At 42.9% G+C, this 14,036-nt stretch overlaps 2 protein-coding genes across 9 annotated transcripts in view; one reads left to right on the forward strand and one right to left on the reverse strand.

The window, feature by feature from the left end:
- The window catches only part of PDSS1 (decaprenyl diphosphate synthase subunit 1), a 37,892-nt gene extending 29,022 nt beyond the window's left edge, over positions 1-8,870 (reverse strand). The window contains exons 1-4 of one of the 3 annotated variants that reach the window (XM_046678918.1): positions 8,783-8,870; positions 4,074-4,138; positions 3,463-3,583; positions 344-474 (exon numbers count right to left, since the gene is read on the reverse strand). In XM_046678918.1, coding sequence (XP_046534874.1) covers positions 344-474; positions 3,463-3,583; positions 4,074-4,138; positions 8,783-8,794 — 329 coding nt within the window. In that variant the 5' untranslated portion in view covers positions 8,795-8,870. Of the gene's footprint in view, positions 1-343; positions 475-3,462; positions 3,584-4,073; positions 4,139-6,628; positions 7,893-8,141; positions 8,293-8,782 lie in introns of those variants that run through there. The other 2 variants (XM_046678916.1, XM_046678917.1) reach the window with 2 other exon arrangements.
- LOC124248614 (protein adenylyltransferase SelO-like) overlaps positions 8,699-14,036 on the forward strand; it is a 35,684-nt gene continuing 30,346 nt past the window's right edge. For 3 of the 6 annotated variants that reach the window (XM_046678894.1, XM_046678895.1, XM_046678897.1), the window contains exons 1-3: positions 8,699-8,949; positions 12,558-12,676; positions 13,515-13,643. In XM_046678894.1, coding sequence (XP_046534850.1) covers positions 8,703-8,949; positions 12,558-12,676; positions 13,515-13,643 — 495 coding nt within the window. In that variant the 5' untranslated portion in view covers positions 8,699-8,702. Of the gene's footprint in view, positions 8,994-12,557; positions 12,677-13,514; positions 13,644-14,036 lie in introns of all 6 variants that reach the window. The other 3 variants (XM_046678896.1, XM_046678900.1, XM_046678898.1) reach the window with 3 other exon arrangements.

A 14,036-nucleotide genomic window follows, 5' to 3' on the forward strand; every position in this document is an offset into this window, starting at 1 on the left:
ACGACTTTATGACAATCAACCTTTGGACTAACCGCCCTGTGTATATAATGATTACACACGTCCTGGTATTCTTTACTTCTGAAGGAGAAAACTTAATTTGGCTTTCAAAATTTTTTCTAGAATGTTCATTTGCAGCTGAAGTTGTTCTTCCACGGACATTAAAAAGTGCAGAAAAGGAAGATGCCCAGACCAGATTCCAGAGCGACCTTAGCGACTCAGCGCCAGAAACTCCCCCTCACAACTGAATTCTTAAATAGATGCCACTTCTTAAACAGGAAACTCAATGGCACCCTTGGGAAGGAAAATTTGCCAAACGACAGAGGGCTGAAAGCAAGTAACTCACCGGGAGTTATCATGATGGCTATTACAGGCTCGGGCCATTAGCACCACAATAATTGGTCGAAAGGCTTTTCCTTTTCCATCAAAGTAATATTCAGACATTTCCTTAAGTTCTGTTGTAGATATGAGAAGTTCCTGAAATAAAGTTTCTGTGTGTCAATATGGCATCATAACTTGCACAAAAAGTCAACAGGATTTCTTTCAGGAAACTTTGTTTCTCCCCAAAACGCCCCCAGTACATAGCTGTGTATTCCAGTTGTAGGTCCCTCTGGTTGTGCTACACGGGATGCTACTTCAGCAGGGCCTGATGAGCAATGCCATGTCCGTGCCCAGGATCCGAACCGGTGAAACCTTGGGCCACTGAAGCGGAGCATGTGTACTTAACCACTCGGCCACAGGCTGGCCCCTTACAAAACTTTGATTTGATCGCAGTGGACTCATTTCAGTTGAGAAATTCGGCACTCATGCTGGGAAAGGTTTCAACACTGTACGGCCACAAACCTGGCTGCCCAGTGGCTCAGCCCCAAGTCGCTTAAGTGCTAAGGCAGCCACTGCCACCTGCCCCAATGACTCCAAGAGACAGGAAGGGGAGGATGGCACTAGGTGGCTAGGGACTCTGGGCCAGTGACAGCTGGAGAGAGAAAGGAACTGGGGCTGGTAGCAGCTTGGAAGATGGAGGGGAGAGGACAGAGATGGGGAGTGTGGGAGCCAGTGGCTGTCAGGAGCCAATGAAGCAGGAGGTCAGAGGGTGTCTGGGCTAGGGAGGCAAAGCTATGTATTAGGCGCAAGAAGACATAAGATGGAGGCCAGGGAGAAGCAGCCGAGGTCAGTAAGTCTGGCTCAGCCGTTATTTAGCAACAGGCATGTCAAAAGTTCACAGAGAAAGTTTAAGACCTGGTTTGCCTGACTGCAAGGAGCTTACAATTGAGTTGGGGAGACACAATTTTTTAAAATATGAAATATTCAGTGAATAATACAGTGGTAACTTGAACTATGCTGTACATTAAATGCATTAGTTCAAGAAGGGAGAGCTCAGTGTGGGCTAGGAAAACTGAACATTTCACGGAGAGATAAGCTTTGACCTGCGATGATTAAAGCATAAGTAGGATTTTGATTTCTGAGGAGGAGGCAGAGCCCTCCAGGTGATGAGTGTGTGTCCATAGTGCCTGCCACTCAAGGACTTGCTGGAATGGATCAGAGCTGATCCCCCGGAAGCAGCAGGAGCTAATGGACCTGGAGGTCCCTCAGCCAGGCTCAGGTGAACATGACACACTGTCCAGTCATTAACTCACTGAATGATCAACTCAGTGCCAAGCACAGCAATAAACTCAATGGTTACAAAGATAAATGAGACTGCTCCCTGCCTACAACGAGCTCAGCATGTAGATGGGGAGAAGTAAAACAATAATTGCAATATAACACAATACGGTGCGATGGGTGCTGTCCCTGAGGTAAGCGCAGTCACTCTGGAGCACAAAGGAGGGACCTGCGGCTCAGGCCGAGATGAGGAGGACAAGAGAGGAAGGACAGGGCAACAGCAATGGGGTGGCTGACCTAAGGCTATGGAGGCTGAAGGCAGGAGGCAGCCTAGGAGGATGGGGAGGGGAAGGAGACAGATGAACGGAAGATCCCTCCAGGTTCCGGGGCGGTGCCTTCAATGAATATGAAAAACAGGAGAAAAAACAGTAAGGGAAAGCAGAGTTTCAGATATGTTGCTTTGAGACAGTTGTGGACGCTCCACAGAGTTGCCCGGTGAGGAGTTAGATGTGTGGGTTTAGGAGAGCAAATTCAAACTGGAATTGAGATCTTCTTTGGGAGTCATAAGTAAGGCAAAGGGGATACATAGAGAGGAGGGGGCCGAGAGAACTCCAGGGAACAGCAAAATTAAAGGGAGTAGGGTGGAGGGGACAGAGAGGACCCAGGAAGCAGACTGAAGGACGGCCCATGAACGAGGAGAACGGGGAAGTGCAGACGCCCGGGGAAGAGTTTCACAGAGTGGGGAGTGGTCAACAGTGTCCAATGTTCAAAAAAGTCAAGGAAGATAAAAACCAAAAGGGCCCACGGGATTTAGCGGAAGGAAGTAATGGGTGACCTGGGCAAAGGCAGTTTCAGAGGAGAGGCTAGAAAGGAAGGCACAGTGTGATGGTGGAGTAAATATGAAGGGGCAAAACAGAGAGAGAGGGTAGAGGACACTGTAGTGGGACGGGAAAGGCTGGGACACAGGGTCAAGGGACCGTCATTTACACGAGGAACATGAAGAAACCAGAGCACCTAAAATATAAATGTGAAAGAGACATGAAGAGGGAGAGTTTGCAGACAAAGGGGAGAGAACAGGCCACTGCAGGAGCAGTTCCTAAGGAACTGAGGAAGAGGCAGAGGGGCTGGGTCTTTACTGGAGGTAAAGGGACTATTCTGGAAAGGAAGGGAACATTGACTTCACTGAGACAGGAGGGAAGGGGCAAGCACGGAGACAGGTGCAGACGAGCTTGTCAATGGTGACAGAGCAGGGGGAGGTCATGCTCCATGGCCTGGACTTGGCCCATCAAACAGGAGGTGGTGCTGCTGTGAAACAGGACAGTGGCGGGGGGGGGGGGGGGGCTGCGGGCGGCGGGAAGGGGAGAACCTCGACAAGACAAGGAAGCTGATGAGGGGCCTGTGGACATTTCTGGGCAACATTTGAGAATCCACGCGAGGTTGGGAGCCACTAAAAATTTTTTGGGAAAAAGGTGTTTAAGGCTTTCTGCCCTATTTGGGGCAGTCCAGCACCGATATTCAGAATTGGATAAGGAAGAGGGTAGCAGGAATCACCAGAGGCTTCAGTGTGTTAACAGGCCTGGAGTAGGTAAGCAATCGGAGAGAAAGATTAGATAACTCATTGGACAAGTAAGTATGTGCTGCGTGTACGGTTTTTTGCAGTTTCCCAACTTGGCAATAACCTCTTTCTGGATGGTAACACGTATTGCATCCTCCATATTGCCCCACAGTTGTTGCTCAAGAAACATCTGAAACTTGATAGTCGTGTGTCAAGTTTGCAATAGCATCATACGTATCTGAAAATTTGCACTGTTTCTCATAATTCTAAGAAATCAGCAGTACTTCGTAGCATCATCAGAACTATCTTACCTTTCTAATGTCCTCATACAGACCTTTCAAGTCCCTCCAACCAAGTTTAAAAGGATCAGTGTATTTCTCACCACTCCGTGTCTTACTACAACAGCACGCGGCCGACGTTGTGTGCTGGAACCTGGGACAAGCACAAATGCACACAATGTAAGTCTGAGTGCTATTTTATTAAGTGAGATAATTTCATTTTTAAGTAAAAATTATATACACATGTGCATATAGTTATATATATAGTTGAGTGAGATGATGGAAAACTTAAGCCCAGATACTTGCTGGAAATTAAGCTCGAATCCAAAACAGTCATTAAATTTAGAAAGGCATACAGAATTATGTTCTTGCTAAACACTACATCAGTAGTACATTTTTATAACCAGGGCCTTGAGAATCCACAAAATCAAAGAAAGACTTAACTATGTTCATTGTGTTCTGGGTTGAGTTTAAATTTTATTAAATTCTCATTTTTTGAAGAGACAGACCACACAGGGTAGATATTGTAACATTTAGCTAAACAACATTAAATTTGTGGGACTAGCCCACTACATTTTAGAATAGAAATTCACTGGCCATATGGTTAATAATTTTAGTAGTTACAACATAGATTGTAAACTTACCTTGATATACTATACATATTTGGAAAGGCAGATGTTAAACTCTTCACAAGATTAAAATAGGATACCTATAAAACAAAAGTATCAAGAAACTTGTAAGAATATGCATGAAAAACTTGTTTCTAATACTAGATGCTCTCATAATTCATAATAATCTTTACCTTTTAATGTCCATTTCTAAGTAGATTGCAAACTTTCAAAAAATGACAATGTCTCCTGCTTACAAAAGCAACATTTGTCACTACAGAAAATATAAATAAGAAAAAAAGCAGAAAATAAGAAACATCTATAACCCCTCCCCCCAAAGAAAGCCGGTTTTCACACTCATATCTATCTTCCCAGATCTGAAAGTAGTTTAAAGACAATTATTTCCATTTAACTAGGATTGGTCAGAGAAGAGTGAAGATCGGTGTTACTTACACGCTTTCAAATTCTTAAATTGATTTAAAACAAAGAATCATCAAGATTCCAAAGGCGTCAGCCCAGATGGTGAAAAGGAAAAGATTTCAACGCTAAGGAAGGAATTTATATTTGAATTTTTTTTTTTTTTGAGGAAGATTAGCCCTGAGTTAACTGCTGCCAATCCTCCTCTTTTTGCTGAGGAAGACTGGCCCTGTGCTAACATCCATGCCCATCTTCCTCTCCTTTATATGTGGGACACCTACCACAGCATGGCTTGCCCAGTGGTGCCATGTCTGCACCCAGGATCTGAACCAGCGAACCCCAGGCCGCCAAGAATCGGAATGTGTGAACTTAACTGCTGTGCCACTGGGCCGGCCCCTATATTTGAAGTTTTGAAGTGTGGCTAGGACAGTACTGAACTGCCTATTATAACTCATTGTTCCTAAACACACTCGGAACTGGTGCCTCTTAATAAGCAATGTTAAGAAGCAAACAAGTCCTGCAACACATTTTGATGATATGAACTTAATCAGAGATCAACGAACAGGACACTACTTCTAAAAGATTCAGAGCTGGTGACAATAAATTTTAGTTTCAAAAATTATGGAGCACTATCATGGGCCAGGAATGTGACAGGTACTGGGGACCCAAGTCTGCCAGGCATTTCAAAAATAACTAACTTATTAATTTAATCTAATGTTAAGATTAGATCAATCTTAACAAGGGCTTTTATAGAGTATTTGAGGCAAGCATTTTGACAAAAAAGACGAATTTAGCACAAGAAAAATAAAACTCATCTACTCTATTAGTAATAAAGTCTTGCAACATGCTTTTACACTATTATTTTATCCTCACAACTACTTGCTTTATTACAGTTGGGAACTTGAAGTTCAGAAAAGTCAAAGTCTGAAAAACTGATACACAGATATGTTTACACTACATCAAAGGAAAAAAGCACCTACAGGACTGTGTGCATTATGTGATCCTGCTAAAAATGTACACATCACACAAATAAAATACATAGAGAATAGGGTTTGCAAGCATATAAAACGGGATATTAAACATTGTTATTTTGGAATAAATAGATTTGTGGGAATTTTTGTTTTATTCCTTTTTTTAATATTTTCTTGTTTTTCTCTAGTGAACATATTGCTTTATACATAGTAAAAAAAAAACCATACGTGGGCTGGCCCGGTGGCATAGTGGTTAAGTTCACGCGCTCTGCTTTGGCAGCCCAGCGTTCACGGGTTTGGATCCTGGGCGTGGACCTGCACACTGCTCATCAAGCCACGCTGTGGCAGCGTCCCATGTACAAAATAGAGGAAGACTGGCACAGATGTTAGCTCAGGGCCGATCTGCCTCTTAAAACAAAAACAAAAACAAAACCCATAAAGGTTGACTTTGCCAGGCATGCAGTGGCCCAGGAAGCCAATTTGAGTTCTATTCTTTCCACTGTAACATTACGTATTCATTAAGCCACTAAGAACATTTATGATAGCCCAGGCAATTACAATGTCCCAAGAAAACAACGTGATAATCTACACTTTTGATTTTACCATTATATGACACTTTACCTACTTCTTTCAACCATCATGGGTAATTAATTCATACGAATTCACTATTTTATTAGAATACTTATTCAGTTTGAGATGTAACCTCTAACCAGGGCTGAAGAGTTAAAATTATCCAGCAAATAGAGTGCTCTTAACCACTAGGCAGTGTAGGTTGGTAAAAGCATCATCTTTGGAAGATGGATCTTGGTTCAAATTCCAACATGTCCTGGCTGTGTTACCTTGTGACATCTTTCTGATCATGGAGAGATGCTGAGATTAATTTAGAGGGTATATGTAAAACTCTTAGAGCCAAACACATTGTATACATTTAATATAGTATCTATTCGGTCAAGCTATTTTCTGCTTTAAGAGTAGCTAAGGGCAATGTTTTCCAAAGTGAGGTGGGAGGTATTGAAAGAGCAGTTAAGTTTAAAAGGCAGTGGTGAAACTGGAGCTGTACCACTCCCTGCAGGAGCGACAATCATTTTCCAATTCCGATTTTGTTCCCTACCTTTCCATCACATACCCTCCCTGAAAGTCAACCTTGCCTTTCATGCATTTTTTTTAAAAAGAGAAAATGCTGAGCAAGAAGCAAAGACATACCGACAGGTGATTTGGCACGATCCAACATGCACTGGTTCTCATCCCATTACAAGATTTGTTAACACTACCATGGAGCAGATGGCAGCGGTACATACATCAGCAAGTAGGAGAGCTGTGTTGCAGAGCCCGACGTGGCTTTATTATTGTTGCTTTTTGTCCCCACGGACTATCCGGCCCTAAGAGACTTGAACTAATCAAAACACACACGCCTGAGGCAGACACCAGAAGGCTAACATACTAATTTATACTAATATTTATAATAATATTTGAGGTCTGGCTAGGACAGGACTGAACTGGATCCCGGCAAAGCCCTGAGACTCTTTCCCCATCTTCTCTTTACTGTCTAGTCTGTCTACCAGCCCAGCTGCCAGTCTCTCTCCAAAGGTCTATTTTGGATAAGTTGTGATATGTATCCACTTTGATACAAAGTACACACTTATAAAGGCTACATAATTCATATCAATAAAGGGTGTTTGATGGGAATACGAAGTGTACCCAATCTAACCCAAACGGAGTCCTAAATTCAAACAAACTTTTAAAAAATGACGCTTGCAGATGAGAGGTGAATACATACAACTACTGTGTGACTGGAGAAGTCTCTAAAAAGGACCGTGAGTCCAGATTTTGCGTAATTACACTAAACAGTATGGGCCTACCCTAGGGCACGTTGAAAATGAGTCACTAGGAAGCGCAGAAAGGACTCACAGAGCCACAGAAACATGTCAATTTACAGAGGCAGAAGTGACCGGAGAGGGAGAAAAATGAGCTTGGGTCCGCAGGCAACAGGGGAGAGCTGTCCAGGAGTCCTGGTTTGTGCGGAGATTCTGACTCTACTTCAAGAAGTCATGGGTCAAATCAAAGATGATCCGAGGTTTCTCTACTCGGACATCCTCAGGCCTCTTCTCCTTCCGGTGCTTTCCTCCTACTCCAGGTATGCTCTCCCTCCGAAGCAACTACCGTCGACAGAAATCCGGTCCTCCGGAGCATCAGCCCTCCTTTCTCCACAAGACCTTTTCTGCCTATTCCGAGGCCACTGGATCCTCCGCATCTCTGAGCGCCCAGAGCACCTTTTGCTCTAAAATCCCAGTCATCTGTCCTCCCGAAGCCCTGGCTGTAACTCGAAAGGAAATAGCTGCAGACGGTCTCCCGGCTTTACTTTGTGGGCGCTCCAGGAGGCAATCTGACCACTCCCGCGGCGTTTCCTCGGGACCTGGTTCCTCACCGCTCCCTCCCCAGACCTCAAATGCCCCCTTGGTCCCCAGGACGCCGCTCTGCAGTCCGAGCGGGGCGCCCCGACTTCAGGCCGACGCTCAGCGCCCACCCTCCGAGGCCCCCGCGCGCCTCGCTCTCGTCCCCGGCGCCCGGCTGGCCCCGCTCCCCTCCCGCCGCCGCCGCCGCGCCGCCCTCCGCCCGGGCGCACGTGCAGAGCGCTCCCATTCATTCCGCCGCGCGCTTGTCATTGGCGCCGTGACCTCTGCGCCCGGCCGCGGCGCGCTCCATCCCCCGGCCTCACCTGCGCGCCCGCGTCCGCACAGGCGCGCGCCCCGCACGGCCCCGCGCGGCCGGGGGAGCCGGGCCCGGGGCTCCGCGCCGGCGGCCTCCAGGAGCAGCAGCGCCGCCACCGCCACCAGCGCGAGGCCATGGTCCGAGTCTGAAAGTCGCGGCAGGCCCGCAGCTCCGCCTCTGGCCCGGCGGCCCTCCTCCCGGGACCCGGAGCCGGAAACCTGGCACAGGAAGAGCTTCGGCCCCGCCTCGGCCGGCCGCGCGGGGCCTCGGGCGCCTCCCCGCCCCGGAGCCCGGGGACGGCCCGGCCCTGCCCGGCAGCGGCCGGGGAAGGCGCGCGGCGGGGAGCTGGGCCCCTTCGCCCCCTGCCGGCCTCTCGGCCCCGAAGAAACCAGCCGCGACCTCCCACGCGGGCGAGCGGTCTCCCCGATCCCCTCCCCGCGCTCGCGGGAGCTGGTAGCTCCAGCAGTCAGAGCAGAAATGTACTTTTCGGAACCTGGCTGTTAGCAGAGTGTGCTACGGCGCACCCGACTTCCGGTCACTAACTCTTTCTGCGTATTTATGTAGAAATATGACTCAAAGAACCGGGTTCCTGTTTTGCTGGCTAATCCAGAGGCTACAGTTTCCGCAGCTGCTGCTTTTGGATGTTACCTGCCACGCCATTGTCTGCTGCTTGTTGCAACCTGGCCTTGAAAGAAGTGACAGCGTTTTCTATCTTTCCAGTAACAAGTCAAGCCACGAGCAGGGTTCTTGTGAAAAAGAAGTTAGATTAGCCTCGTCTCTCGACTTTTGGGCTCTCTCTTCTGAAAACTTTATAGGTACATTGTGACATCGTTTGGCAGTCTTGCTCACATCTGGATATGTGAGTCCCACTCGTGGGTGTACTAGGCTGTGTGAAATTGTTTACTGTTTGGTAATGTTGAACGTACTTGTAGCCAGCCCGGAGAATAATGGAGAATGTACAGGATTAGCATCTAATACGGGTTAGAGAGACTTTTTGTTAATTCTGTAGCCGGATCTACTCTTCTCATGGTAGTGAGAGAGCGTATTTATTACAGAAATCGGTGATATAATTATTCACTCAAAACATGCACACAAACAAACAGCCAATGAGAGAAAGTGTAAGCATTAGGAATACAGAAATACAAGTAACATACTCTGTCCTCAAAAATTCACTCTTATAAGGAAATAGATCAGCAAATAGGCAGCTGCACCTCTCTGATCTTTTTTCTTGTTCTTCTGAACCATGCTTTTTGCATTAAAGAATGCAAGTACCCATATGGCTGAGCACATTGTATTTATCTTCAAAGTATTATTTTTTATTGAATGAAAGCATAGAATAAAGAAGTTTATTACAATAAACCAATTTTGTGAGGTTTTTTCCCCCCAATCTTGAAGAACATTATGTAAAAAACATGACAGGTGCTTTACAAATAAAAGTTAATATGCACCTGTGGCTTATCTTGATACAGGTTTACATATTTAGAAACATCTAGCAGGCAGAATTTACCAAGTAGAGTGTACTGATAAACAGGTGGACTTGCAACAATCCTATGACCTGGATGTTACCATCTGCTCTTTTTCAGATAGGGAAACAGAAATGGAGGAATTGAGCATTGTCCCCAAGCTCATCTAGTAGGTAGATATAGCACTATACAATTCTAGCAGGCCATTTTCATTTAGAAATTGTTTACCCAGATTAAAACCAAATATTTGGCTCTTGAAAGGGTGTCATATGGCAAGACTAACCTGGGAAGCAGATGGAATTCTTGAAGGCTTCCAGTATTACAGTGGAGCTAAACTCTTGATGAACAAGAACCCACCAATAGGACATGCAGAATACACAGGGGTTCTTTTGACTCAACGAGACCAAGCTTGAGTCCAAGAAATTAAAAACATTGTCTGAGCTGTGCAAGTAATTGCCAAAGAACAGAGGCCTCTTGTGCAAGGCTAGAAATGACTTTGGTCTTTTTTTTTGTTTTTTAAAGATTGGCACTTGAGCTAACATCTGTTGCCAATCTTTTTCTTCTACTTCTCTCCAAAGCCCCCCAGTACATAGTTGTATATTGTAGCTGTAGGTCCTTCTAGTGTGGCATGTGGGACGCCACCTCAGCGTGGCCTGATGAGCAGTGCCACGTCTGTGCCCGGGATCCAAACTGGTGAAACCCTGGGTTGCCAAAGTGGAGCGCGTGACCTTAACCACTTGGCCACGGGGCCAGTTCCACTTTGGTCTTTTTGACTGTACTTGTACAAATGAAACAGCCAGTCTTGACTAATAAAAATGGAATAAGTGTGTAATTGAAAGCATTTTCAAAGTTGTTATTTCGATGTTGGAAAGTTGGTTACACTTTAAGACATTTTCTTTCTATTAATGATGGTACTATTCAAAACATTTTCTACAGTAGGGCCAGACTTTACAATCAGGAGAGATAGCCGTAATACTGAATACATATTAACCATGTCTTGGTTCATGGCACCACGTAAAAACATCTCATCCTGAGGTTACTCAGTGAATTATGAATGAATAATCAAGGCAACTGGGGTAAGGCCCTCTACAGAGAGAAGAGTTCAAACACAGTTGCACTGAAAGGTCAGCAGTTCTTGTAGATTTTGTATTCTTAGGCAAAACTGAACTCTAAAGAATTTGGTTTTGGAATTACTGATTTCTCTGAGATGTGAAGATAAAGGGTCATACATTTGGAATTTTCTCTGGGGCTTTGAGTCACTGACTAATTAGTTTGTTAAAGTGGCACAAGGTGAGGGGTGGGGACGTCTGAAGCAGTTAGCCGTTGTGGTTCCATGGCCAGTGATCACACGCGTACTGACCCATCACCTACGGTGCCAAAATGTGAATCGATCAGTACAAAATCATAAGTCCTAGTGGAACGTTATATACTGCCCATGCTCTGCTGAAATATTAGCGCATCATAAAAGAAAATGCATTAATTATATAGTTTAATCTGTGTCCACACAAGCTTTCCTAAAAGAGAAGAAAATACATGGTTGGATTTTCTACTCCTAATCATAATGTCAGGTTTTCTGTGGTGGATACTAAAATCATCTATTTTTTGGTTGACTACCCATTTGTTCCACATGATGCTGCCTTATTCACCATGCCCTTAGGGGAAAGTATAAAGGGTTAAATCTGTACCACATTTGCCATATCATATGGGGAAGATGCAAGATTACTCTTGTTTCTGTTATAATTGACATTTAGTTCACCTAGACTTGGATGGAATAAATACTCTAAACAGTTGAGCAAATTGTTCTGATGGCACCTTTCTCCACTGATTCGACATATCATTTTCTCTAATTATATAGAGAATTTTTACGTTACTTTGGGCTGTTTCTGTGCTTTTTATTGAGTCCCATTGATCTTTGCATCTATTTTTGGGATAACAATATTTTTAGTTATTGCATCCTTATAACTTTTAATATGATAGGGAAACTCTCATTTCTCTTATTTAAAAAAAATTAGTCTTTATTTTTCCAATTTATACTTTAAGTTTGTCTGTTTTTTTTGAAAAAGAATCCTACTAGGATTTTGATGGATTTCCATTATGTTTATTAAATAATTTGGTGACACTGACATTTTGACAATATAATCTCTATCCAGAAACATAAGTTTTTATGTCTCTGTCTTGTAGTGTTCGTAATACAGCTAGCCTCTTCTGTTTTTTGTTTTAATTGCATTGGATTAAGAAAACAGATTAAGATTTTAAGAATTGTGCTTAAAATACAAGTACATATGTTCTGAGTGTCTAAAGCATGTTCAAAGCTCTCTTTTTCCTCTACAGCTTGTTAAATTAAATACATATGCTTTGGTGCCTGGACTTTATAAAACATAATTTATCTCTTTAGAGGTAATTTTGAAACTTCTAGCCTTGTGAACAGGCGTGTATCAAATGTTTTGAAGTTTCTGGTGGGTTTGGAAGCAGGTTTGTACATTTAGTAAAACATCTGATATTAGATGTTATTTGTGTATTTATCTGTTTCCTTCGGTTAATCATGATTTTCTGAAGGGAAGAAAGGATGTGATTAAGTGCCTAATATTTTTTGGTTGGATTCCGTTACTACTGTAATTCTAATACTGTAATGCAGCTTACCTCCATTTTATTTATAGATTCTTATTGATAAATATATTGCACATCCTATTGGTCTCCCATGAGTGAAAATCTTTGAAGACAGGGTATGTGTCTTGTTTTAAACTTTTTTCATCTCCCATCTTCTGGGACAGCTCCATCTTCTATGCTGTCTGAATATGGTTGAAAATGATAAAATAGCCTTTAAATAACAAAGTATGAAGAAAATAGTGGTTTAAGTTGATTTTCTGGAAGAACTGTTGCCTTTCTAAGGAATATTAATGCTGTATATGCAACAAATGGGAACATTAAAAAGAGGGTTTTGTTTTGTTTTTTTTTGTCAGCTATGTTGCCAGTTGATCCTGTTAAAGAAAATTATGTTCGTAAAGTGAAAAACTGTGTTTTTTCAATTGCCTTCCCTACTCCTTTCAAATCAAGAGTACGTCTTGTAGCAGTTTCAAAGGTTAGGCTTTATTTTTTCACAATACAAATATTAACTCCCTATAATTTTTGCCTAAAAAGATGATAATTTTTTTTTCAGAGTTAAATTGTTAGTCTGTTGATAAATGACTGTGTTTAAAATTCAGACCCTTGGAGAAAGTCATTCTTAGAAATCACTTTTTGATGCTTAGTCCTGGAGCCTAGTATTTACTTTCTTCTTACACTTATCTTACAAGGAAGATACACTTTTGTGAAAAATAGGGGTAAGAGATTTAAATTCTTAGAAATGCGCTCTAATAAGAAATTCTAAATTGTCTTCTATGATTTAAATGAATTTGGGATAAACATAGAACTTAATTTTAAGTTATATAAAAATAGAATTTACTTTTTTCTAGTTCCCTTAGAGCATAGGTGCTAGGAAAAATATTATTTTACCGTGTATCACAAGAAATACATGAAAATTTTAGAACTATCTAGGGACCAGCCCTGTGGCGCAGTGGCTAGGTTTGACACACTCTGCTTCAGTGGCTGGGTTTACGGGTTCGGATCCCAGGCACGGACCTATGCCACGCAGTGGCAGCAACCTGCAAATAAAGCAGAGGAAGATTGGCACAGATGTTAGCTCAGGGTTAATCTTCCTCAAGCAAAAAAAAATTTAGAACTATCTAATAGAAGTAATTTTCCCAAATAGCACAAATAATCATAGAAAGCCTGGTACATCTCTTAAGAAAAAATATTAATGTATTTTTGGAAGAGGTTTATTTTTTAAATTTTCTTTCTTCCATTAAGTCTCTTTTCTCAAAATTTTTAAAGGGATTACTTAAGTTTGTAAGAAGAGTTTTTTTTTTTTCCTGCTTCAGGAAGTTCTAGAAGATATTTTGGACCTTGATTTATCTGTTTCGGAAACAGATGATTTTATCCAGCTTGTAAGTGGAGAAAAGATACTATTTGGATCCGTTCCATTGGCTCACAGATACGGTGGCCACCAGGTAAGAGCAGCATTAACATCACTTCTGTTATGCAAATACACACCATTGGTGGAAGTGCCGTCCTATTAAAGAAGTTATTTTGCATTAATTTCTCTAATATTAGCATACTGAGACTTCAACGAGATGTTCCTAGAAGAACGTGTCATTATAAGATCTTTATAGATTACCTGATGTGATTTCTTGCTGTCATAAAGCTAGAGCCTGTTTCTTTAATGGAGTTGAGAAAACTGAGGCAGCACAAATACAAAATTTCTGTGAATTATTGCTAGAGAACTCATTCAGTGAAGTTTTGGCCGCAGATTTAGACAAAGGCAAGTAGCACAAAGAATCAACATGAAAGCCTCAGAAGGACAGACAGATTACAGTTTTGCCAGGATTGCTGTAGAGCTAAGT

The sequence above is a fragment of the Equus quagga genome, chromosome 12 (genome assembly GCF_021613505.1).
Source record: "Equus quagga isolate Etosha38 chromosome 12, UCLA_HA_Equagga_1.0, whole genome shotgun sequence".
Taxonomy (NCBI): Eukaryota; Metazoa; Chordata; class Mammalia; order Perissodactyla; family Equidae; genus Equus; species Equus quagga.